The following is a 24,734-nucleotide window of genomic DNA, read 5'->3' on the forward strand; positions in this document are numbered from 1 at the left end:
CCTCTGGGATGCCGTAGATCCTGATGTTGTTGCGTCTAGACCTCCCTTCCAAGTCAGACACTTTATCTTGCAACGCCCGCTGATTACCAAGTAACTGGGTGAGGGCATCCTTGACACCAATGTCCCACCGCTCCATTTCAGCCACACCGTCCTCCATCTGCCCCACGCGCTCCTCCGCCCCCTCCACTCGGCCTATCACGTCTTGGATTTGCTGGTTCACTCCTGTCGTGAGTTCATCCATTTGTTTCTTAATGTCCTCTCGGAAATCCGTGAGGAATTCGGAAAAGTCCTTTTTCAATTCAGCTTGCCAAGTTGTCATACCCGCATTCACGACTTCGCTCACCACTTTACGAATCGAGTCCAGCGTTTCATTCTCTCTCAAGCCTCCATCTTGTTCCGTCGGGGTAACGTTAGCTCTGTTGCTAGCTGCTCCGTCTTTCTCAGTTATTCTCTCAGATGGCTTTCGAACCCCAGTACCCTTTCTCTTATATTTGTCCCCCTCCATCATTACGTTGATATATATCAATTCGAGTGCATAAAATATCTTGAATTAGGGGTAATTTAAGGCTGACACCGGAGCTCTGTTATCAGGCTGCCATCTCTGTTCGCGCGCCACCGGAAGTCCGAGTTATCCCCTCTTCAATTAAGTGCATACAATATGTGGTATGTGAATTGTGAATGTGAGATTACACCCCTTACTACCAACAAAAAGCAAACCAAAACTATTTGATTGTTTTCACGAGGTTGACAGGCAGTTTGTGTGGTTCACCAGAGCGGCTCTGTGCTTACCGTACATGGCCTGCTGGGGCCCCGGGGGGCCCTCCCCCTGGCCGGGGTACTGGGGGCCGGGAGGGCCCATGGCCTGGGGGTGGCCCCCTGACGTCAGCATCCGCGCCCCGCCCTGCAGCATCGAGTACATGGGCTACCGTCACAGGAGAGGAGGAGGAGGGAGGGGGAGAGGGAGAGAGAGAGAGAGAGACGCCGTATGAGAACATTCCAAAGACGATGCCAAGTCTGGCATTGCCCAACATCATCATCATCATGGCCTGTTATCTACACCCAAACTGCTCTGAACACACTTGAGTGAAGTTTCCAGAACACCTTGCACACTCTGAATACTGGGTCCAGAGAGGGTCCAGGGAAGAGAGTGAGCGTGGTACTTGTCCAGGGTAGTCATGGTTACCTGTCCAGGGTAGTCATGGTTACCATGGTTACCTGTCCAGGGTAGTCATGGTTACCTGTCCAGGGTAGTAAGGCATGGTTACCTGTCTAGGGTAGTGAGGCATGGTTACCATGGTTACCTGTCCAGGGTAGTGAGGCATGTTTACCATGGTTACCTGTCCAGGGTAGTGGGGCATGGCCTGGATGACCTGGCTGTACTGCAGGTAGGACTGGGGGTAGGGGGCGGCCACCAGGGGAGGGCCTGCTGCAGAGGTGGCTGCCTGGAGCATAGGGGGCGCCGACGCGCTGTGGTGGTCCTGGCGCTGGCCTATCACCGCTCCTGAGAGAGAGAGAGGAGAGGGGGGGGGCTTTGTTAACAAGTCATGTAGACACATCAGAAGCAACATGTGCTTAATGCACTACCTTAACCTACATTTTCTTTTATTTATTTTGAGTTTCTTTATTACTACTCAATCTTTTCAGTTTGTAAAGCTTCTTTGAGTGTCTACAAAAGCACTATAAGTCTAATGTAGTATTATTATTATTATTATTATTATTAACATTGTAGTAATATATCCTTGATCTGAATGTTCTAGATGCTGTTTTGCGGAATTATTGGACTTCAATGGACAAAAGTGACTAAAGGCTGCATCTATAATGACCAAGGCTGAGATACATACCTAACTCTACTGACATGACTGACCACATCACACATCACACACCTAACTCTACTGACATGACTGACCACATCACACACCTACAGTAACACTACTGACATGACTGACCACATCACACACCTAACTCTACTGACATGACTGACCACATCACACACCTAACACTACTGACATGACTGACCACATCACACACCTACAGTAACACTACTGACATGACTGACCACATCACACACCTAACTCTACTGACATGACTGACCACATCACACACCTAACACTACTGACATGACTGACCACATCACACACCTAACTCTACTGACATGACTGACCACATCACACACCTAACTCTACTGACATGACTGACCACATCACACACCTAACACTACTGACATGACTGACCACATCACACACCTAACTCTACTGACATGACTGACCACATCACACACCTAACACTACTGACATGACTGACCACATCACACACCTAACACTACTGACATGACTGACCACATCACACACCTAACACTACTGACATGACTGACCACATCACACACCTAACACTACTGACATGACTGACCACATCACACACCTACAGTAACACTACTGACATGACTGACCACATCACACACCTAACTCTACTGACATGACTGACCACATCACACACCTAACACTACTGACATGACTGACCACATCACACACCTAACACTACTGACATGACTGACCACATCACACACCTACAGTAACACTACTGACATGACTGACCACATCACACACCTAACTCTACTGACATGACTGACCACATCACACACCTAACACTACTGACATGACTGACCACATCACACACCTACAGTAACACTACTGACATGACTGACCACATCACACACCTAACACTACTGACATGACTGACCACATCACACACCTAACACTACTGACATGACTGACCACATCACACACCTAACACTACTGACATGACTGACCACATCACACACCTAACACTACTGACATGACTGACCACATCACATGGTCATGGAAAAGCACCAACAAGTGTCGCAAACGAACCCTCACATTGATTTCATGGTGGCATGTGTGCATGGACATGTACCTTTAGGTCTGGGATACTTCCCCTGGCTGACAGCAGACATGGTGTACTGATACATCTGGGGCGTCTAAGAGAAAAGACAACATTTATTTCCAGTGGCGGCTGGTGATAACATTTTTGGGTGGGGCACAGGTTATGGGGGCATGCTCCACGGGGAAGAATATCAACTTTAAAATCTGGATTTTACAGTCGATTTTAGCATGAGAATATATATATAACTTAATTATTTTTATATATAACTTATTAAAGGGCAAACTGCAAACACAACAAAAATATAATGCACAACAACTGACAAATCAACTGGAATAGTCTTTGTTAGCAGAGTAGACCTAATGTTAACAGAATGGACTTATACCCTTTGTCTATCTGTGCAGCGGTAAGGTGAATAATTCTAGCAGTACTGTCCAGACAGTTGTCTTGTTTAGCCATTCAACGAGGCATTATTTATTCAATGGAGAAAGACATGGAACACAATGCAATTGTGATAATAAATGTGTTCTTTGTTACTTCTTTAATTAAATTAAAGTGTACCTTTCTATTATCATACAATATTTCCGTGAACATGTAAACTCTATAATCATACAGTTGTCTTTCTATTAGTTGTCTCTGTCATACTGAACTGTTTGTTATCATCCTGAACTATCTCTGTTGCTCACCTCACCTCAGTTCTATCTCTGTTGCTCTCCTCTCCTGTTGTCTGTCTCTCTGTTGCTGTCCTGTTGTCTGTCTCTCTGTTGCTGTCCTGTTGTCTGTCTCTCTGTTGCTCTCCTCTCCTGTTGTCTGTCTCTCTGTTGCTCTCCTCTCCTGTTGTCTGTCTCTCTGTTGCTCTCCTCTCCTGTTGTCTGTCTCTCTGTTGCTCTCCTCTCCTGTTGTCTGTCTCTCTGTTGCTCTCCTCTCCTGTTGTCTGTCTCTCTGTTGCTCTCCTCTCCTTGTTGTCTGTCTCTCTGTTGCTCTCCTCTCCTGTTGTCTGTCCGAATATCGGTTGTTAAGTCGCGACGTGTTTCCGGGTCCAAAGTTGGCTGAGGCGCTGTCTTCGAAATGCCGCAATAATAATAATAATAAATTATATTTATATAGCGCTTTTCCGAGGCTCAAATACCCTGACAATATGGGGAAAACGGGAAAGTGCTATGTCCCTTGTTGTATGAATAGATCAGAGTCTAAAAAACGATTAAACTGTCATTCTACCGCTGTAGTACACTGATATTCTGGTGCGGAGAATTTCTGGTTTGTACCCGGAAATTGCAAAACGTCACGTTTGACGTCAGACTTAACAACCGGATATTCAGGGCTCTCAAGTCTCACGCATTTTAAAATTTTTACTACCCCTAGTGGTAGTGGCCCTAGGCTGCAGCCTAGGTAAGCCTATAATCTGCGCATGCTCGGGGCGCATTTTTTGCGCCCCGACCGAGAAATAGGAGACAGCCAATTGGAGCGCTGCTACAAGTCACGTGTAAGCCAAAAGTATTTGGACTGCCATAGACTGCCATTCGGCCGGCGCCCCGACTCCTCCCCTATGTATTTTCACAGTGAATTTTACACACACACACAGATACAAATTTACACACACAGATAAAAAAAAAATAGCACCAGGGGAGCCACTCCTCCCAAATTTCGTTGTTTGGTACCTGTACTATAGCAATCATTCATTCATTCAAAATGTTTATTGTATTGGAGGATTTTTAATGAATGCTGATAGGTGCCGACAGAATATCAGCCGCATTTTATGAATAAACAATGTTTCTTTTTAAAACACTTTTACAAGTAGCAACTAGGTTTGGAAGGTGGGGGCGGCGCCCTAGCGCCCTCTATTGGCCAGCCGCCACTGTTTATTTCACTCAAGGCAAATACACGCACGCGCACATGCACACACACGCACAGTTGTACCTGTACGGAGTGTCCCTGGATCTGGATGGGGGAGACGTAGGACAGGTAGGGGGTGCTGTAGATGGCCCCCTGGCCCGGGGGGGGCTGCAGCACCACAGAGGGGCTGGGGGGGGTGGGCCGCGGGGGGGTGGGGGCGGAGGAGGGCTTCTGCTACAGGGGGGCGGGACAGACGGACGGACATAGAATTAGAATGAGTACGACAAACACATCACCAATGAGGCAAGGAAATCAAAGAAGGCCGACGTGGGAGACTTGATGTAGAATCACTGTAGTAAGAATAAAAATACTAAAACAAATTACCAACTTACCAACAAGTTACCAACAACCTATTGTTCATTGAAAATGGAACGGCTAATTTGTGTGTGTGTGTGTGTCTACAGTAGCACACTCACCAGGGTCATGGGTCCTTTGATGGGGTTAAACTCTTTGGCGTTGGGGTTTAGTGTTGACTTCTTCACTTGACTACAAAACCCCAAAAACAGCGGGAGAGAAAAAGGAAAAAAGTAAGGGATGAGTGTTCTACCTCTTCTCTGAACACACTTATTCATCCATCCATCCATCCATCCATCCATCCATGATCAATCAATTAATCAGCGCACTCTCACTGCCATAAGTACAAATACAACCACCACTTCAGCCATGGCTGGACCCCGTTCTGAAAAGATATAGGATTGGCAGGTTGTCACTCACTTTCAGCCATCGTACCTTCATACAAAATCCATTCAGATCCAGTAGGACAATTTAACATGGCCGACTTACAGCGGGGGAAATTAGTATTCAACACATCAACCATTTTTTAATTCAACATATTTCCATTGCAGCTATTCACGTGAAATTTAGACTAGACATTGGTATTACGTTTAACTCAACAAAACAACACAGCCAAAGAAATTGTAACACTCCAATCCATAAAAAAGGTTATGTGCAATAAAAGGGAATGACCCAGGAAAGAAGTATTGAACACGTTCACTGAAATGTATTTAATACTTGGTGGAGCCTTTATTTCCAATGATGGCTTCAGGACGAGGGGTCCTTGGCTCTTGGGCTACTCTCCTGACGAACTTTCTGACTGCCTACTCTCCTGACTGCCTACTCTCCTGACTAACTTTCTGACTGCCTACTCTCCTGACTGCCTACTCTCCTGCCTGCCTACTCTCCTGACTGCCTACTCTCCTGACTGCCTACTCTCCTGACTGCCTACTCTCCTGACTGCCTACTCTCCTGACTGCCTACTCTCCTGACTGCCTACTCTCCTGACTGCCTACTCTCCTGACTAACTTTCTGACTGCCTACTCTCCTGACTGCCTACTCTCCTGACTGCCTACTCTCCTGCCTGCCTACTCTCCTGCCTGCCTACTCTCCTGACTGCCTACTCTCCTGACTGCCTACTCTCCTGACTGCCTACTCTCCTGACTAACTTTCTGACTGCCTACTCTCCTGACTGCCTACTCTCCTGACTGCCTACTCTCCTGACTGCCTACTCTCCTGCCTGCCTACTCTCCTGACTGCCTACTCTCCTGACTGCCTACTCTCCTGACTGCCTACTCTCCTGACTAACTTTCTGACTGCCTACTCTCCTGACTAACTTTCTGACTGCCTACTCTCCTGACTGCCTACTCTCCTGACTGCCTACTCTCCTGACTGCCTACTCTCCTGACTGCCTACTCTCCTGACTAACTTGCTGACTAACTTTCTGACTGCCTACTCTCCTGACTAACTTGCTGACTAACTTTCTGACTGCCTACTCTCCTGACTAACTTTCTGACTAACTTTCTGACTGCCTACTCTCCTGACTAACTTGCTGACTAACTTTCTGACTGCCTACTCTCCTGACTAACTTTCTGACTAACTTTCTGACTGCCTACTCTCCTGACTAACTTTCTGACTGCCCGGTCAGACATCTTGCGAGGAGCTCCTGTGCGTGGCCTCGAGTGATGTTCCTTCCACTTGCGGATAATGGCCCCAATGGTGTTTATAGGAACATTTAGGAGTTGAGAAATCTGTCGCTAACCAGTGCCATTACCATGCTGCTCAATAATCTTGTTGCAAAGGTTTTGGGAGAGCTCTTTGCCTCTACCCATCATGAGATGTTTCTTGCAGGAAAGCTGGGTGACAAATGTTATGTTAACTTGCATTCAGAGGTGGGAAATAGGGATGCACCGAATTGAATACCGACTGCGTACCGGCAGTTTTTCATTTATTTTCGTACCATTGCATTTCAGAGAAAACATTTGTGAACTTTTATTGATCACTTTTATTCAACATTCCAGCAGACATTAGGCTATACCAACAAAGCAATACAAACAATAACTGAAAACTAGACAGGGACATTCCTGTGGAAATTCCTGTTGCCCCTCACAGCCAGTAGGGGGCAGGTCAGTGGCCAAAACCTATTGTTGACTGTCTGATCAATATAACTTTTCAGCGATTGAAAACCCTGATAGACTAGACAAACCCTAATTGCTTTGCACTTGATTAGTTGAATCAGGTGTGCTGGTGGTGGAACAGATCAAATATGTGGTGCGGCTGGGGCGCCCCGAGGAGAGGGTTGAGAACCAATCCTCTCCTCTGGGACCACCAGCCGTTCCACATATTTGATCTGTTCCACCACCAGCACAACTGATTCAACTAATCAAGTGCAAAGCAATTATGATGTGTACTTGATTAGTTGAATCAGGTGTGCTGGTAGAGAGGGTTGAGAACCACTGGACTAGAGTCTAACCGTTCAACTGGATATTGACCAATGAATTTACAACATAAATGTTGGGAGCAATGAATACTGTTACTCTCTTTTTGGGGATAGAATGTTACACAAATCAGGCAATGAATGATATTTTATGAACAAACACCTCTGTAAAAAAAGGCTTGAACCTGGAACACTGAGCACAAGTGCAAATGTACTGGATATGTTTTGCTTACAGTATGAATGAATGTCTATCTCGCTAATCAATTCATTGAAAACAATATTTACAACAGGGTTTCCGTTAACCGGTAATTACCGGTCTTTGTCCGGTAAAATCTATTGAAGTCCGACAAATTGAAACCTCTTCGGTCATAATGTCCGGTGAAAATAATTCCCTTCCCTCTAAGCACAATTTGAATACAATTCGCTTAAGTTTAATTGTCACATTCTGATTCCTTCTACCGTATTTTCCGGACTATAAGTCGCACCCGAGTATAAGTCGCAGCAGGCCAAAAATGGGGCATGAAGAGGAAAAAACCACATATAAGTCGCACTGGACTATAAGTCGCATGGTTCAAGGGAACGGGCTTGGCAGAATCAGCGGGGAAAGAAGACCCTGTTGAGCTTGACTCTAGTCTGGCACTGTGAAGAGACATGAGGATTTGTAAGCCCAGGAAGGACATAATTCACGTTAAAACTTCTTCTGAAAGGTTAGAAATACTTAAATTATCGAGTGTAAAGCCAGGGCTAGCTAGCGCGTTGCTAACGAAGGTTAGCAAAATGGCATCGCGGGAGCAAGCAAACAGGATGGAACAGCCTCTGAAAGGTAATAAATGACTTTAATATCGTGTATAACGTTCATAATAGCGTGTATAACGTTCATAATATAGTGCTTAATGTCCACATTGTCGAGTGTAACGACTATTTATCGTGTATAAGGCCATGACAAAGATAGCTTGGTGAAAAACGGAAGTAGTTAGGATGAAGGGCGGCCTACAAACAATGCAACATTGAACAGCCTCTGAAAGGTAATAAATGACTTTAATATCGTGTATAACGTTCATAATATCGTGTATAAGGTCCATAATATCATGTTTAATGTCCACATTGTCGTGTGTAATGTCCACATTGTCGAGTATAATGGCTATTCTATCGCGTATGTGGCGCTAGCGGAAGTAGCAAAATAGCCTCGCGGGGGTAACTTAGCAACATAGAACAGTCTCTGGAAGGAATAAATGACTTTAATATCGTTTATAACGTCCATAACATTGTGTATAAGGTCCATAACATCATGTTTAATGTCCACATTGTCGTGTTTAATGTCCACATTGTCAAGTATAATGGCTATTCTATCGTGTATGAGGCGCTAGCGGAAGTTACTCCTTGGTTCATGTCAGTCAGAGATTACCGTATGTCAGTTCATGTCAGCCAGAGATTATGAATTATTGATATATAAGTCGCACCTGACTATAAGTCGCAGGACCAGCCAAAGTATGAAAAAAACCGCGACTTATAGTCCGGAAAATACGGTATATTAAAAAAGACGAATATATAGGCTATATTTATTTTATTATTATATGATTTGATGCCGGCATGATGATGACTCCGCGAAACAGCGGCAGGGTTGCCAGATGGGATTTTACAGCCTAACCAGTCTATTACCGCTAAACCCAGTAGCCCATTCGGCGATAACCCGGCCCATCTGGCAACCCTGCGTAGCGGGCTAGCGCTTTTAACCTGCAAACGTTGCAGCTCAAAGTGCACCATAGCAAGCGAGAGGTAAACATGGCAAGACAAAGTAAGCTTAACAATTACTTCATGAAACCAAGCTACAATGAGTCTGAGGAGAAGTCTGACTCTAAAGAGATGGAGGCGGCTGACGCCGTAGTGGCTCCTCCAGCCAACTGGAGGGTTCCGAGTTGAATGGAAAGAAACTTTCCCCTGGCTGCGTTTAGATGGGGAAGGAAAAATGTTCTGCTCACCGTGCAAAAAATCGGGGAGGAATAACGGATTCACGAGAGGAGCAACGAATGAGAATGTCTCACTGATCACAGGCGGTGCAGTGACCACACATCGGCGGTCAGTTTGAGGCAACAGCAAACCGCTATGAAAGGCCACTGTGAGCAGGCTAATGAAACGGCTAACAATAAGCTGCACTCTCAGCTACAAGTTGCATTTCACATGGCAAAAAATGGCATCGCATGTCATCAGTATGTGGGACTGACTGAGCTACTGAAAAGCAAAGCCTATTTATTTTCAAAGAGTTTTATTCTATTTTATTTTATCTGATAAAAGGCATATGAACGGAAATTAGGCTAGCCTATGTGTCACGCCAGAAGCCTACATGTAACCTCTTGCACTTTTCAATAAAATGTTATAAATCTAGACATTGTGGTATTTCTTTATATACGTATCCCAGCCTGCCTATCAATTGTTTCTCAATAAACAGTTATGTTCTCCTCATTGTCATACTCGCGAGTCCAATTAAGTATGATTTGACAGGCAGCTTAACTAAATGCCTTCCCAACCAGCGAGACCTGGTTATAGAAATAACGTTGTTTTATTGATAAAAAAGGGTAAAACTGGAAAGAGAAAATAGAAAACTCACATTAATCCCAAACAATTTAACAGACTTCAGTTAACGTAATGTGGAGTCCGTTCATTGATCGATGCAGTCTGTTCAGTTCCCAGTGCGCGCGTTCAGCGCTGGACATATGGCATAGCGCGCATGCGAATCATGAAAACCTATTATTATATTTTTTTATATAGTTCGCATCTAATCGTATCGGATGAGAAATAGACATTAAACGGCATATATAGGCTACACAACAGTAATCACCGCGACAAACAGCTATATTATATTTTAATATGATGACCGGAATATCTCACGTTTGTCCGGTAAATTGAAATCTTCCCGGACACGTTGACCGGCACAATTTTTTTCTAACGGAAACCCTGATTTACAACATCTAAAAGCAAGTTTCATTTAATTTTTCATCAAACACCATTGAAAATATCTAGGGCCTACAGTATATCTCAAAAGTGAGTACACCCTTTAGATTTTTGCAAATATTCTGTCATATCCTTTCAGGGGATAACACAGTGTTTCCTCTACATGCATTTATTGGTGGCGGGCCGCCACGATGGAATTTCCTCCGCCACGAATTGATTCAGTCCACAAAAAAAAAAAAAAAAAAGTTCTCCAAAAAAAAAAAAGAAAAAAAAAAAGAAAACATTTTAGCTGATTAAAATATATCTGATCCTAGATCAGCGCTATAATGGATGTTGACTAAAAGTGCACCTAAATCCACGCCCATCTCTCTCTAACCGCTGATCCAAAATCAGATTAATGACATTCAGTTGACGACGTGACACAAGGGCTCCTGATTGGTCTAAATGTGAACTGTGGTATTATTGTTATTGTGTACAGGCCACCGTAGTGACATCCGGGGGGTATTCCATCAACATCGCTAAAGGGAAAATCCAGGTTTAGTCTGATAAATCTCACGAGAGTTCTTACAAATATCCAGGCATATTCTGATAGGTCTCGCGAGAGTTATAAAAAATAAGCCAGGATTTTCCTTTAGCGACGTTGATGGAATACCCCCCAGGTCAGGTGGGCAGGTTACGACGAGACAACAAGAGACCGGTATTGTAGAGCTTACAGAGCGAGTTAAAATAAAGACACTTACATTGAAATACAGAAGGACTCACGTGTATGTTTAATAGAATAACACGACATAGTGTCAGAAGTCCTGTAAGTGAGAGTTAAGAGTTAGATCGGCCGACAAGTGTCATTTGAGCTCGTGACGGTGAGAAGGGAGAAGAAAAGATGGATGCTAATGCTAACGCGGGAGCAGCTGCAGTCCAGAGAACGGCGCCAGTTTCAAGTGCTACGTTAGCAGACATTAGCAAGTCAAAAAACGATTCTTATGTGCCGTCACTTTAGCAACGACACAGTATTGTCAAGGGGAAAAGAAGGGGAGACGATTTTTTTATTGACAACGGAATTACATGCTGGAAAAACATGCAGCTAAAATTCAGGGAACATTTGGACAATAAGAGACACACGGGAGAAGTACGGGAAAACAGGGCTCATGTGGGTCTCATCAAAGGTAAGAGTTTGTTTTCTTTAACTCAGCTGATACTCAGCTGTTTACCGAATGCTCCATCTGACTGTGATTTTACTTCTGTAATGTGGTGGGTTGACATAATTCACGCACGGAACTATAGGTTGAGACTATTGTTCCGTCCGTAGTACCCAAGTTGTTTAGACTGTTCTATTTACTGCTTGAGTGTGTTGTTGACAATCGTTCATGTCCTTCATTAAACGTTTAGCTTTGTCATTTGATACGCCGCCTACGACTACCATCTCTCTGCACTACAGTAAACAGTTAATCAGTAACGTTAGCCGCTTTTGTGCTCATGTAGGCCTACTTCGTATTATATTATAGCTGATGATCTTTGTGTGTGTATGTGACTGTCAGTCACAAGTTTATATTCTGTATATTCATTTTTTTTTTTTTTTGGGCCATCCTCTAGTTTTGGCTGTGATTAGAAAAATAAAATAAAAATAATAATAATCGTTGTTTTGAGCGCGCGTGCGCGTTTCATGCGCGTGCACGCGAAAAAAACTGCGCGCGCGGTCACGGCCACCCGCCACCATTGTAAAAATTCCTGGAGGAAACACTGCACTAGCTTAATGAAACTTTGATATAACTTGATATAACAGTATAGATGTATTGTCCATTGAAAATTACTCAGTACACAGCTGTTAATGTCTAAACAGCTGGCAACAAAAGTGAGTACACCCCATAGTGAACATGTTGTGCCCAAAGTGTCAATATTTTGTGTGACCACCATTGTTATCTACTACTGCTTTAACCCTCCTGGGCATGGAATTCACCAGAGCTGCACAGGTTGCTTCTGGAATCTTCTTCCACTCCTCCATGACGACATCACGGAGCGCACGGATGTTGGACACCTTGCACTCCACCTTCCTCTTGAGGATGCCCCACATGTGCTCAATTGGGTTTAGGTCTGGAGACATACTTGGCCAGTCCATGACCTTAACCTTCAGCTTCTTCAGCAAGGCCGTTGTCATCTTGGAGGTGTGTTTAGGGTCATTATCATGTTGGAAAACTGCCCTACGGCCCAGTTTCCGAAGAGAGGGGATCATGCTCTGCTGCATGCTCTGCATGCTCTGCTGCATACAAGTGAAACTTGTATAATGTATACATTCATTCCACATAGACTGATATATTTCAAGTGTTTATTGCTTTTAATTTTGATGATTATTACTGACAACTAATGAAAACCCCAAATTTAGTATCTCATAAAATTAGAATATTGTGAAAAGGTTCAATATTGAAGACCCCTGGTGCCACACTCTAATCAGCTAATTAACTAAAAACACCTGCAAACACCTTTAAATGGTCCCTCAGTCCAGTTCTGTAGGCTACACAATCATGGGGAAGACTGCTGACCTGACAGTTGTCCAAAAAACGACCATTGACACCTTGCACAAGGAGGGCAAGACACAAAAGGTCATTGCTAAAGAGGCTGGCTGTTCACAGAGCTCTGTGTCCAAGCAAATTAATAGAGAGGCGAAGGGAAGGAAAAGATGTGGTAGAAAACAGTGTACCGTACAAGCAATAGGGATAACCGCACCCTGGAGAGGATTGTGAAACAAAGCCGATTCAAAAATGTGGGGGAGATTCACAAAGAGTGGACTGCAGCTGGAGTCAGTGCTTCAAGAACCACCACACACAGACGTATGCAAGACATGGGTTTCAGCTGTCGCATTCCTTGTGTCAAGCCACTCTTGAACAAGAGACAGCGTCAGAAGCGTCTCGCCTGGGCTAAAGACAAAAAGGACTGGACTGCTGCTGAGTGGTCCAAAGTTATGTTCTCTGATGAAAGTACATTTTGCATTTCCTTTGGAAATCAAGGTCCCAGAGTCTGGAGGTAGAGAGGAGAGGCACAGAATCCACGTTGCTTGAAGTCCAGTGTAAAGTTTCCACCGTCTGTCATGGTTTGGGGTGCCATGTCATCTGCTGGTGTTGGTCCACTGTGTTTTCTGAGGTCCAGGGTCAACGCAGCCGTCTACCAGGAAGTTTTAGAGCACTTCATGCTTCCTGCTGCTGACCAACTTTATGGAGATGCAGATTTCATTTTCCAACAGGACTTGGCACCTGCACACAGTGCCAAAGCTACCAGTACCTGGTTTGAGGACCATGGTATCCCTGTTCTTAATTGGCCAGCAAACTCGCCTGACCTTAGCCCCATAGAAAATTTATGGGGTATTGTGATGAGGAAGATGCGATGCGCCAGACCCAACAATGCAGAAGAGCTGAAGGCCACTATGAGAGCAACCTGGGCTCTCATAACACCAGAGCAGTGCCACAGACTGATGGACTCCATGCCACGCCGCATTGCTGCAGTAATTCAGGCATAAGGAGCCCCAACTAAGTATTGAGTGCTGTACATGCTTATACTTTCCATGTTCATACTTTTCAGTTGGCCAACATTTAAAAAAAACATTGTTTTGTATTGGTCTTAAGTAATATTCTAATTTTCTGAGATACTGAATTTGGGGTTTTCATTAGTTGTCAGTAATAATCATAAAAATTAAAAGCAATAAACACTTGAAATATATCAGTCTGTGTGGAATGAATGTATACATTATACAAGTTTCACTTTTTGAATGGAATTACTGAAATAAATCAACTTTTTTATGATATTCTAATTATATGACCAGCACCTGTATATGGGAATTCATGTGTCCCTCAATGAAATGCAGCTCCCCAGTGCCGGCAGCACTCATGCAGCCCCAGACCATGATGCTGCCACCACCATGCTTGACTGTAGGCAAAACACATTTGTCTTGGTACTCCTCACCAGGGTGCCGCCACACACGCCGGACACCATCTGACCCAAACAGGTTTATTTTGGTCTCATCAGACCACAGGACATGGTTCCAGTAACTCATGTTCTTGGATTCATTGTCTTCAGCAAACTGTTTGCAGGCTTTCTTATGCATCGGTTTCAGAAGAGGCGTCTGTCTGGGGCGACGGCCATACAAACCGATTTGATGCAGTGTGCGGCGTATGCAGGGATTAAAGCAAAAAAAAATCTCCTGACTGCAAAAAAAATTCTGGCCAAATCGGGGCCGGTGGCTTTCCGTGCGCAAAGCGCGCGTGCGATTTTCCGTTCTACGTTCTAATGCTTTGACTTTTCTTTCGAAAAATGTGAATACATTTCTGCGTTGTCGAAAATCAACGACACATCGCTAGTCAACTAACACGGCTTGTTTTGTGAGCCTGCTAACAATGTAAAGTAGTCTTCTAGTTAACTAGGTAACAATGTAAAGTAGTGTTCTAGTTAACTAGGTAGCAGTCCAATCCATTTCGCTGCAGTATTTTGGCTTGACTAGCGAGTTTGTGTTGTGATTCTCAACAACGTTGAAACGTAGTTTCACCCTTTTCCATAGTTTTGAATAATAAATGTGTGGACTGACGATGTAGCGCAGCCTAACGTATTCAAATAATTATTTAACAAAGTTTTATTCTGATAATTATTCCCCCTCCTCCCAGACTTACAAGGTCACACTATTATTGGATTGGTTGTTTGCGTGCCGGGTGAAGTTAGCTAAACATTTAACCTTCTAGCTAGCAAGAGAAACATAATGTCACTCTCCAAAGGTCTAAAGAGGAAAGTTGACGGTGAAAACAGGGCATTTAAAGAGGAATGGACAGCGAACTATGCGTTCATCCTACCTGGTTTCATCAATGCAAAGCCGTTGTGAGACTCACATTTTACGTGCTCACAATGTTCCCTTTCTATACATGCGAGTCGTCCTTTTCGTCAATGAATGTGATAAAGACGCACTAGAGGAATCGATTGGTGCATAAAAACCTTGAGAACTGCCGGATTAAAGTGACTTCCATAATAATAATAAATCATAATAATACATTAGATTTATAGCGCTTTTCTAGACACTCAAAGAGGTCCATATCACCAGATAGCCAACAAATAGTGACCGATGGGAGATGCCAGTTTTCTCGTTAAGTGAGATTTAAATAGCCTAATATTATTTTTTCTATTGGCTCATTGTATTTATTAGTAATTATTATCCCTAGTAATGTAGCGTGTTTGCTCTGTCGTTTCAGGAGCATATAGGCTAAGCGGATTCAGCTTCTTTTTTTTTTTGCGCCGATTTTGTTGTCAATGTTTTTCATAAAATTAAACTGCATTTGCTTTGTTAGTGTTCACATGTGTGGTGCAGTCACATTCACATAGCCTATAAGTAAACATTACGTTTGAATGATTTACTGAGCTGGCGTTACTTTTTTCAAACCACACACCGCATGTCGGCTATTTCAGCACCACGCGCCATGTCCACCTACTTATCACTATGAGGGGTTCAGCGTCAGTGCACCCCGCTCTGTTACTGTCGCATAGTTGTAGCCAATAAAGGCCTATATGTAGGCTATATAGGCTATTATATATCATTTATATACCTAATACCTAGGGGTGTAAATCACCAGCTTCATCACGATACGATATTATATCGATTTGTTTGTATGACGATACAATGTTTGACGATTTCACAATGTCAGTCACGATACGATTTCGATTCGATTCGATTCAAGATCGATATGACGATATGATCGATATGACGCGATATCATATGCCAATCTAACACAATTATCAATTGTAATAAGTGGTAATTAACATACAGCTCATTAACACACACACACACACACACACACACACACACACACACACACAGGTTCAGAGAGACATCCAGTCACACACACACACACACACACACACACACACACGTCCACACACGTCCAGCAGGTCTGATATTGGTCTGACTGGATTCGCCTTGAAGAGTAGATGTTAAAAAATATCTTTGGTGTCCAAAACGGTCAATGTATTCGCCCATTAGACTCCCGTTAGACGCACTCTTATTAGACGCACTCACACAAGCCGAACATTTCCGAAGATCACCGGAGATTGCCGAACGCGAGAGGAGGAGGAGCCGAGAAGTGGAGCCGAGCCAGTAGACAGTCACACACGGTGAATGCGAGTCACACATTGCGAACGCGAGTATGTTAACGTCCCTGGTTCAGAGAGATGTTCCAAAATATATATTAAAAGGGATAGACTTACTGTCTCTCATCAAAAATGAAAAACATTCGTATCTTTTTCAAGTCTCTCTCTCTCTCTGCGCGCATAAGATGACGATATAGATCGATATTTTTACATTGCGTCGATGTAATCAGATCGTTAGTCAATGAATCGATGTATCGTTACACCCCTACTAATACCAACATCAAAATAGATTGTATGCCTCTACAAATCATATTACACCAGGTAAAATCTGTCACAACTTGGAATAAATCCGTCGCAACTTGGAATAAATTGACGGAAATCCGTCGTAGTGACGGAGAACTTTAATCCCTGCGTATGGTCTGGGCACTGACAGGCTGACATCCCACTTCTGCAACCTCTGCAGCAATGCTGGAAGCACTCGCACGTCTATTTTTGGAAACCAACCTCTGGATATGACGCTGAGCACGTGGACTCAACTTCTTTGGTCGACCCTGGCGAGGCCTGTTCCGAGTGGAACCTGTCCTGGAAAACCGCTGTATGATCTTAGCCACTGTGCTGCAACTCATTTTCAGGGTGTTGGCAATCTTCTTATAGCCAAGGCCATCTTTGTGAAGCGCAATAATAATATATTTTTTCAGCCGCCCAGAGAGTTCCTTGCCATGAGGTGCCATGTTGTCCAGCATTCAGAGAGAATTGTGCCCAAAACACCAAATTTAACAGCCCTGCTTATCATTTACACCTGAATCCTTGTAACACTAACGAGTCACATGACACCAGGGCGGGAAAACAACATCATTGGGCACAATTAGGACATGTTCACTATGGGGTGTACTCACTTTTGTTGCCAGCTGTTTAGACATTAACAGCTGTGTACTGAGTAATTTTCAAAGGACAATAAATCTATACTGTTATACTACTTTAAGTTATATCAAAGTTTCAGTAGGATAATGTTATCCCCTGAAAGGATATAACAGAATATTTGCAAAAATCTAAAGGGTGTACTCACTTTTGAGATATACTGTATAAACCTTCATGCATTACAATAAGGCCGTCTTCCCTGGTCGCATCTTGGAGCCGCGGAGATGTATAGACGCTTTTGCGATAAGCATCCCTGGCGCACAAACTGCACTCCAGCAGCAAACTCGTACAGAACCCCCGGTTCTGCGCATCAACATTGATTTTCAGCCCTGTTGCTAAACAACTGGGACAAATCAACTCACCAACCAATTCGTTCAGTTTTCCAACGTGAACAAGCAGCCACTGTTGCGTTGCGCAAGGGACCACTCTGCTCCCCGCCACAGGACCCAGTGACAGCTTTCGCGCTGAAGCACTTTCTCCTGTTATCCTCTCCATTATCCAGTAACTTTTTATTTTCTCCCCGTTTCTTTTCTTGTTCCGATCTCGCAGACGTTGATATTTTCTCTTGTGAGAGGCAATTCGGCTTGTTTTACATGACATTTTGTCATCTACTTTTCAACTTACGCGCGGTAGCAAGTCGGGGTGGCGTCAAAGAGGATATCACGTGATGCGTCTGAACCAATCTCGTTGTCGGAAATCAACATTGACCAATGAGATCTCGCTCTGAGAGTTAAATCCCCCTGGATACTTTCACGATTGGTTGCTGACACACAGGAATATTTACACACTTATCATATTTGGATAAGATAGCATTGTGCTCCACAGCACTAGCTTTCCAATGACACCAAACACAACACTGTAAACGATATGGTTGCGGAGCTTCGGAATGCGTAAGAATGCTAACTTTTGGCGAAGTTAGGAGAAATATACAGACGCAACTACACAAAGCATCATAAAATAAGCACTCATATTTATTTTGGACATTTTCTTTCTATTGGACTGAAAGAATACACGTTAAAGAAGCAAAATATCAAAAAATCTCAAAATTGACCACTACATGAAAAATATATTTTTTGCCTGTATAAACCCAAACCACTTCTTATCCATTGTATTTTTCAGGTTTTCTGCCCGAAATGACATGCCCACAGTGAATATAGAATATCTCCACAATCACAAGGGCCTTCATAATCATCTTGGTATCAAATGATAGCTAACACATGTGGGGTGACAGTAGAAGTGTCAGAATCAAAATATATGTTACTGTGTCAGAGTAAATAGAGCTAGAACATTGTGAAAAATCTCAAATTCACTCTCCGCCTAAAGAAAAAACTGCTTTTAGAGTGAATATCAGCTTGGAAACCTGACTGAATAAGCCCAAATCATCTAGGAATCAGTACTCCAGGGTCTGATTAGTACTTCTGCCAAAGTAGATGATAGTAATGTAAACCAGTGAAACTTTGTACCTGTTTTAGTACAGGTATGTTTAGGCGGAAAACCAAATTGTGCCATTTGGACACATCAGTGTATCAGACTTTCTCATGTATCAAGACTGTAAAATGGATTATATTTCATTGACATAATCACTATAGGGATGAATTGAATCGAAATCCGGCTCTTTTGACTCCATTTCCCAGCAGCAGGGCCTTCCTCCATGCTTGGCTGCGTGCGCGTATGGCGCACCCACCTCTTTTTCACACCAGGTCAGATTACGCAGTGATTTTTCTCCCAGAACCATTGTTCAGAATGTCATGATTGACACCTCATTTGAAGCGTTAGAGCCAATAGAGTCGAGCAGAGGCGAAAAAAATGACTTTCGAGGACCAATGATATCGAAATTCGGCGGTTGAATCCAAGCATGCTCGGTTTTGCTATGTGACGTATCTGTAAACAAGAGCGTGTGACTCGCAGTGTATTTTCCGGCCGAGAAAAAAATCAATATGGTCGCGTAGCAGAGAATTTAATGAATCGTTTGCGACATCGATTAACATTATTGATAAAGGTAAGCTCTTTATATCTGTTATATTGTTATATACCGTATTTTCCGGACTATAAGTCGCTCTTTTTTTCATAGTTTGGCTGGTCCTGCGACTTATAGTCAGGTGCGACTTATATGTCAATATATATATATAATTTCATACTGACTGACATGAACCAAGGAGTAAACATTACCGTCTACAGCCGACAGAGGGCGCTCTGGGCTTGTGACAACTATATGCTGCTCCTATTTCCCCTGAAGAAGTTATCTAAAACATTAGCTTGTTGAAGCTAAGCAAACGGTAGCTTGGTGAACTTGCTTACTGGTAACTTGCTTGTTGGACTCGCTGGCTTGTTATGTTCATTTAGCCTATTCAGCCTCCCAGGTATGATCTTTATGCTATTGTGTTGCTGAATAACTGTTAATGTGTTATGTTAACATGCCTGACTTCTATTCAGCCTGTTGTTCTGTGTCCTATTGTGTAGTTGAATAAACTTGCCTTTCCAGATTACATGTCTGTTCTTGGTCTTAGATTTTGTGAAATATATTTCTAAATAAATGCGACTTAGTCCAGTGCGACTTATATATGGTTTTTCCTCTTAATGTTGCGTTTTTTGACTGATGCGACTTATACTCCGGAGCGACTTATAGTCCGGAAAATACGGTATGTGTTATAAACGGGGGTCTTGATCCACCAGTGTGCCCGTTCGGAAGAACAGGTTTTAAAAGTAGCACTGACTAACGCTAGTATAGGCTCAACTTGTCATTCTGGATAATGGAACAGCAAGCCAACTAATGTGACTTCCAGGATCTTTTAAATGAAATAACGTTTCGACCTAGAAGACTGTTCTGACAGTTGACAAAGCGACGAGTGCCAAGGCCAGGACGCAACATGTTGCTGGCTGGCTCCCTGTTTTGTCTTTACGTGCACAGCTATTTCGCTAGCAAACACGAAAGCTAAGCTAAGCTTGTTTGCAGTACAGCGCCACCAGCGTTAGGGTTAAATAGTGCCCCCGCCACCACGTCAGCGCAGTGCCACAATTACAGTTAGAAATGAAGCTTGTAGAAAATATGACCGTCAGAGTTTTGTAGAGAGCTGGAGGCGGCAAGTAGTATGACGGAGACGGCCGCCTCATAATTCTCTATGCAGGAAAAACCCTGCTACTATTCACCTGTATAACCCTGCTACTAGGGGTGTAACGGATCACGGATAATCCGTGATCCGTTCGGATCGCCCTCCACGGTTCGGAACGCATGTGTACCGCGGATCAATAGCAAAATCGTTTTTTTTTTTTTTTTTCTAACACCAGGGGAGCCACCCCTCCTAAATTTCGTTGTTTGGTACCTGTGCTGTAGCAATGACAATAAAGACCATTCATTCATTCATTCAAATGTAACCGGTAGAAAAACAATCATGTGCGCTTTATTCTCACTCTCTGCATGTGTACTGAGTTGACAACAACATTCATTCACTCATCTCTGTCCCACTTATATCACGTCATATCACCCGCTAAGCAGCCTGGGTGATTGTGTAAACACACAAAAAAAGTACTCTGTTACGTACTCACTCCACGTGAAGCTGGGAATCCACAGCAACAAGTATCATGGCGAGTGCTAGCAACGTTGGCGAACTGGAAAGGCCTCCCTCGTCATTGAAATCACATGTATGGGAGCACTTTGGCTTCCCTGTTACTTATAATAATGATGGAAGGAGGGAAAGTTACGGTGTGTAGGCATTGTGCCACGCGGAAATCTTATGAGGCAGGCAATACGTCAAGCATGGCCACACATTTAACGCGACATCACCCTGGTGTGTTGATGACGGGGGGCAAGAAAAAAGTAGCTCAACAACAACTTCTCCAAACGTCATTTAAACAGACGATTCCTGCAGACTCAGACCGGGCTAAAGCCATTACCAATTCAATTGGGAAGTTTATCGCGGCAGACATGAGGCCATACTCCGTTGTGGAGAACGGAGGGTTTCAAAATATGATCAATGTGCTTGAGCCACGTTACAAAATCCCCTCGCGCCCCCACTTCAGTGAGAAGGTTGTGCCCGACCTCTATGAAAAGGAGAGGATCCTAATTGTCGGCGAATTAGCAAATGCATCCTCTTTTTACAGAATTCAAGGAAAATGTTGTTTTTATTTAAAAAAAAAAATGTTTTGTGTTGATCCGAAAAATGATCCGATCCGTGACTCAAAATCCGTGACACGATCCGATCCGTGAGTTAGGTGATCCGTTACACCCCTACCTGCTACTATTCACCTGTATAACTCTGCTACTATTCACCTGTATAACCCTGCTACTATTCACCTGTATAACCGTGCTACTATTCACCTGTATAACCCTGCTACTATTCACCTGTATAACCCTGCTACTACTCACCTGTATAACTCTGCTACTATTCACCTGTATAACCCTGCTACTATTCACCTGTATAACCCTGCTACTATTCACCTGTATAACCCTGCTACTATTCACCTGTATAACCCTGCTACTATTCACCTGTATAACTCTGCTACTATTCACCTGTAAAACCCTGCTACTATTCACCTGTATAACCCTGCTACTATTCACCTGTAAAACCCTGCTACTATTCACCTGTATAACCCTGCTACTATTCACCTGCATAACCCTGCTACTATTCACCTGTATAACCCTGCTACTATTCACCTGTATAACCCTGCTACTATTCACCTGTATAACCCTGCTACTATTCACCTGTATAACCCTGCTACTATTCACCTGTATAACCCTGCTACTATTCACCTGTATAACTCTGCTACTATTCACCTGTATAACCGTGCTACTATTCACCTGTATAACCCTGCTACTATTCACCTGTATAACCCTGCTACTATTCACCTGTATAACCCTGCTACTATTCACCTGTATAACCCTGCTACTATTCACCTGTATAACCCTGCTACTATTCACCTGTATAACCCTGCTACTATTCACCTGTATAACTCTGCTACTATTCACCTGTATAACCCTGCTACTATTCACCTGTATAACCCTGCTACTATTCACCTGTATAACCCTGCTACTATTCACCTGTATAACTCTGCTACTATTCACCTGTATAACCCTGCTACTATTCACCTGTATAACTCTGCTACTATTCACCTGTATAACCCTGCTACTATTCACCTGTATAACCGTGCTACTATTCACCTGTATAATCCTGCTACTATTCACCTGTATAACCCTGCTACTATTCACCTGTAAAACCCTGCTACTATTCACCTGTATAACCCTGCTACTATTCACCTGTATAACCCTGCTACTATTCACCTGTAAAACCCTGCTACTCGGCGGTAAACATTCTGTCTTTTCACACATTCGGCTGAATATCGAAGGTGCTTTTTTTGCTATTATTCGGCCGAATACATCGGTGGCCAAACCTTCGGTGCATCCCGAGTGGGGAACCCTTTTTCAAAGAGTGGAAGTACTTACCCACCAACATGCACTAACCCAGCTGATTCTAACTAGCACAGGTAGGAGTACTCATTAGTGGAATAAGTTGGTTTAGTGCTTTTTCTTACTGTGTTCAATAGTGTTTTCCTGTGTCATTCAACTTTATTGCATAGACTTAAGCATTATGGATTGCAATGTAACAATTTCATTAGCTGTGTAGTTTTCTTGAGTTAATACCAATGTCTGGTCTACATGTCATGTGAATAGATATATTTATAACCATAAAAAAAGGTTGAGGTGTTGAATATTTATTTCCCCCACTGTAACATTGAAAGGCAGCCCCCCCCCCCCCCATCTCCCTGGGCGTTGGCTGTACTCACTCAGTCACGCCTTCTCCTCTCTCACCGCCCTCCTGGCGGGGGTCCTCGCTGCCGGGGGTCCTGGCTGGCTGGGGCATCCCTGGTGATTGCCTGTCTGGGCCAGCAGACTGGGTGGCGGTGGTGGGAGCCAGGGTGGGGGTAGGAGGGCTGGCGGGGGGGAGGGAAGCCGCAGAGCCCTCTGCAGCTTGGGGATCCTGTGAGGGATTGTGGGCGGGGGCGGGTTTAGGCTCGGCGGCAGTGGGGGCGGAGTCAGCTGGGGAGGGCTGGGCGGGAAGGGACTGGGAGGATTCAGAGGCGGGGCCAGCAGAAGGGGAGGAGCTGGGCTGAAGCTACGGGGGGGGGGGGGGGGGGAGAGACAGAATGGGGATGAACACAAGAGAGAAACAGTAACAACAGTTGAATGATGTGTGTGTGTGTGTGTGTGTGTGTGTGTGTGTGTGTGTGTGTGAGAGTGGGAGTGACACACAGCGCTAGGGGTGCAACGGTTCTCGATTTTATTTTGGATGGTACAGAGTTGTTTAACCCAGTTGCTTCTTCTTCTCAAATGTTTGTTCATGGCGAGCGGAGTTGAGAACATGGCAACAGTTTGAGGAAGCCCCGGATTGCTACAAATCTGCATTGTGGGGTCATTCATTCTGGTTTTGGCATTGAATACAGCGATGAGGGAATGAAAACTGTGAACAGAAACGCGTGTTGCAGAAATGCTTCATGCGTGTCGTATATGCACATAATATGCGCACAATGCACACACAGCTCTCATAGCTAAAGTGCATCTTTACTTTCATTTCTATCTTTCCTATACCAGTCGGCAAGCCTAAGAGGCACATTTGTGACTGCAGTTGGTGAAACCGTAAACCACTTGCATACGTGAAACCACTATAAATAGCTCTCTTAATATGTATACTTTGTGGAATGGATTCATTGTTATTGTTGTCCGGAGGCTATCGGTAATCGGCTATCGGTTTACATACAAAAAACAGTTTGTAAATAAAAAGTAGGATTTTTTTTTCTCCTTACGCACAAAAACACGTACCGAAACCGTGACCCCAAAACGGAGGTTCACACCGAACCGTGGACCAACTGAACCGTTGCACCCCTACACAGCGCAGACACACACACTGACCCTGAACTCTTTGCTAAATTTCCGAAGGTCCTCCAGGTGTGACGACCTCTGCTGGACTGAGGGAGCTGAGAGGAGAGAGGAGGGAAACAAGACAAATAAGACACACACACATAGTGTGAGAGATGGAGAGGGAGGAAGGAGAGATGGAGAGGAAGCTTACCTTTGCTGCTCTTGCCCTCCTGTGGACTGCCCGGGCCCTCTGCCCTCTCTTTAGCTGCTGCACTGAGGATCTCATTCACTGAGAGAGAGAGAGAGAGAGAGAGAGAGAGAGAGAGAGAGAGAGAGAGAGAGAGAGAGAGAGAGAGAGAGAGAGAGAGAGAGAGAGAGAGAAGATGATAATGCAGATGAGACAGA

The 24,734-nt window shown here is 43.9% G+C and overlaps 1 protein-coding gene across 3 annotated transcripts in view; it reads right to left on the reverse strand.

The window, feature by feature from the left end:
• atxn2l (ataxin 2-like) overlaps positions 1–24,734 on the reverse strand; it is a 58,441-nt gene that overhangs the window by 18,141 nt on the left and 15,566 nt on the right. For 2 of the 3 annotated variants that reach the window (XM_080522505.1, XM_080522507.1), the window contains 8 exons: positions 24,541–24,618; positions 24,381–24,445; positions 23,258–23,586; positions 5,208–5,277; positions 4,816–4,965; positions 2,932–2,995; positions 1,338–1,501; positions 790–922 (listed from right to left, as the gene is read on the reverse strand). In XM_080522505.1, the coding sequence (XP_080378631.1) occupies positions 790–922; positions 1,338–1,501; positions 2,932–2,995; positions 4,816–4,965; positions 5,208–5,277; positions 23,258–23,586; positions 24,381–24,445; positions 24,541–24,618 (1,053 nt within the window). The remainder of the gene's footprint in view (positions 1–789; positions 923–1,337; positions 1,502–2,931; positions 2,996–4,815; positions 4,966–5,207; positions 5,278–23,257; positions 23,587–24,380; positions 24,446–24,540; positions 24,619–24,734) is intronic. The other variant, XM_080522506.1, reaches the window with a different exon arrangement.

This window comes from Nansenia antarctica, assembly GCF_963989245.1.
Source record: "Nansenia antarctica genome assembly, chromosome: 2".
NCBI classification, from domain to species: domain Eukaryota; kingdom Metazoa; phylum Chordata; class Actinopteri; order Argentiniformes; family Microstomatidae; genus Nansenia; species Nansenia antarctica.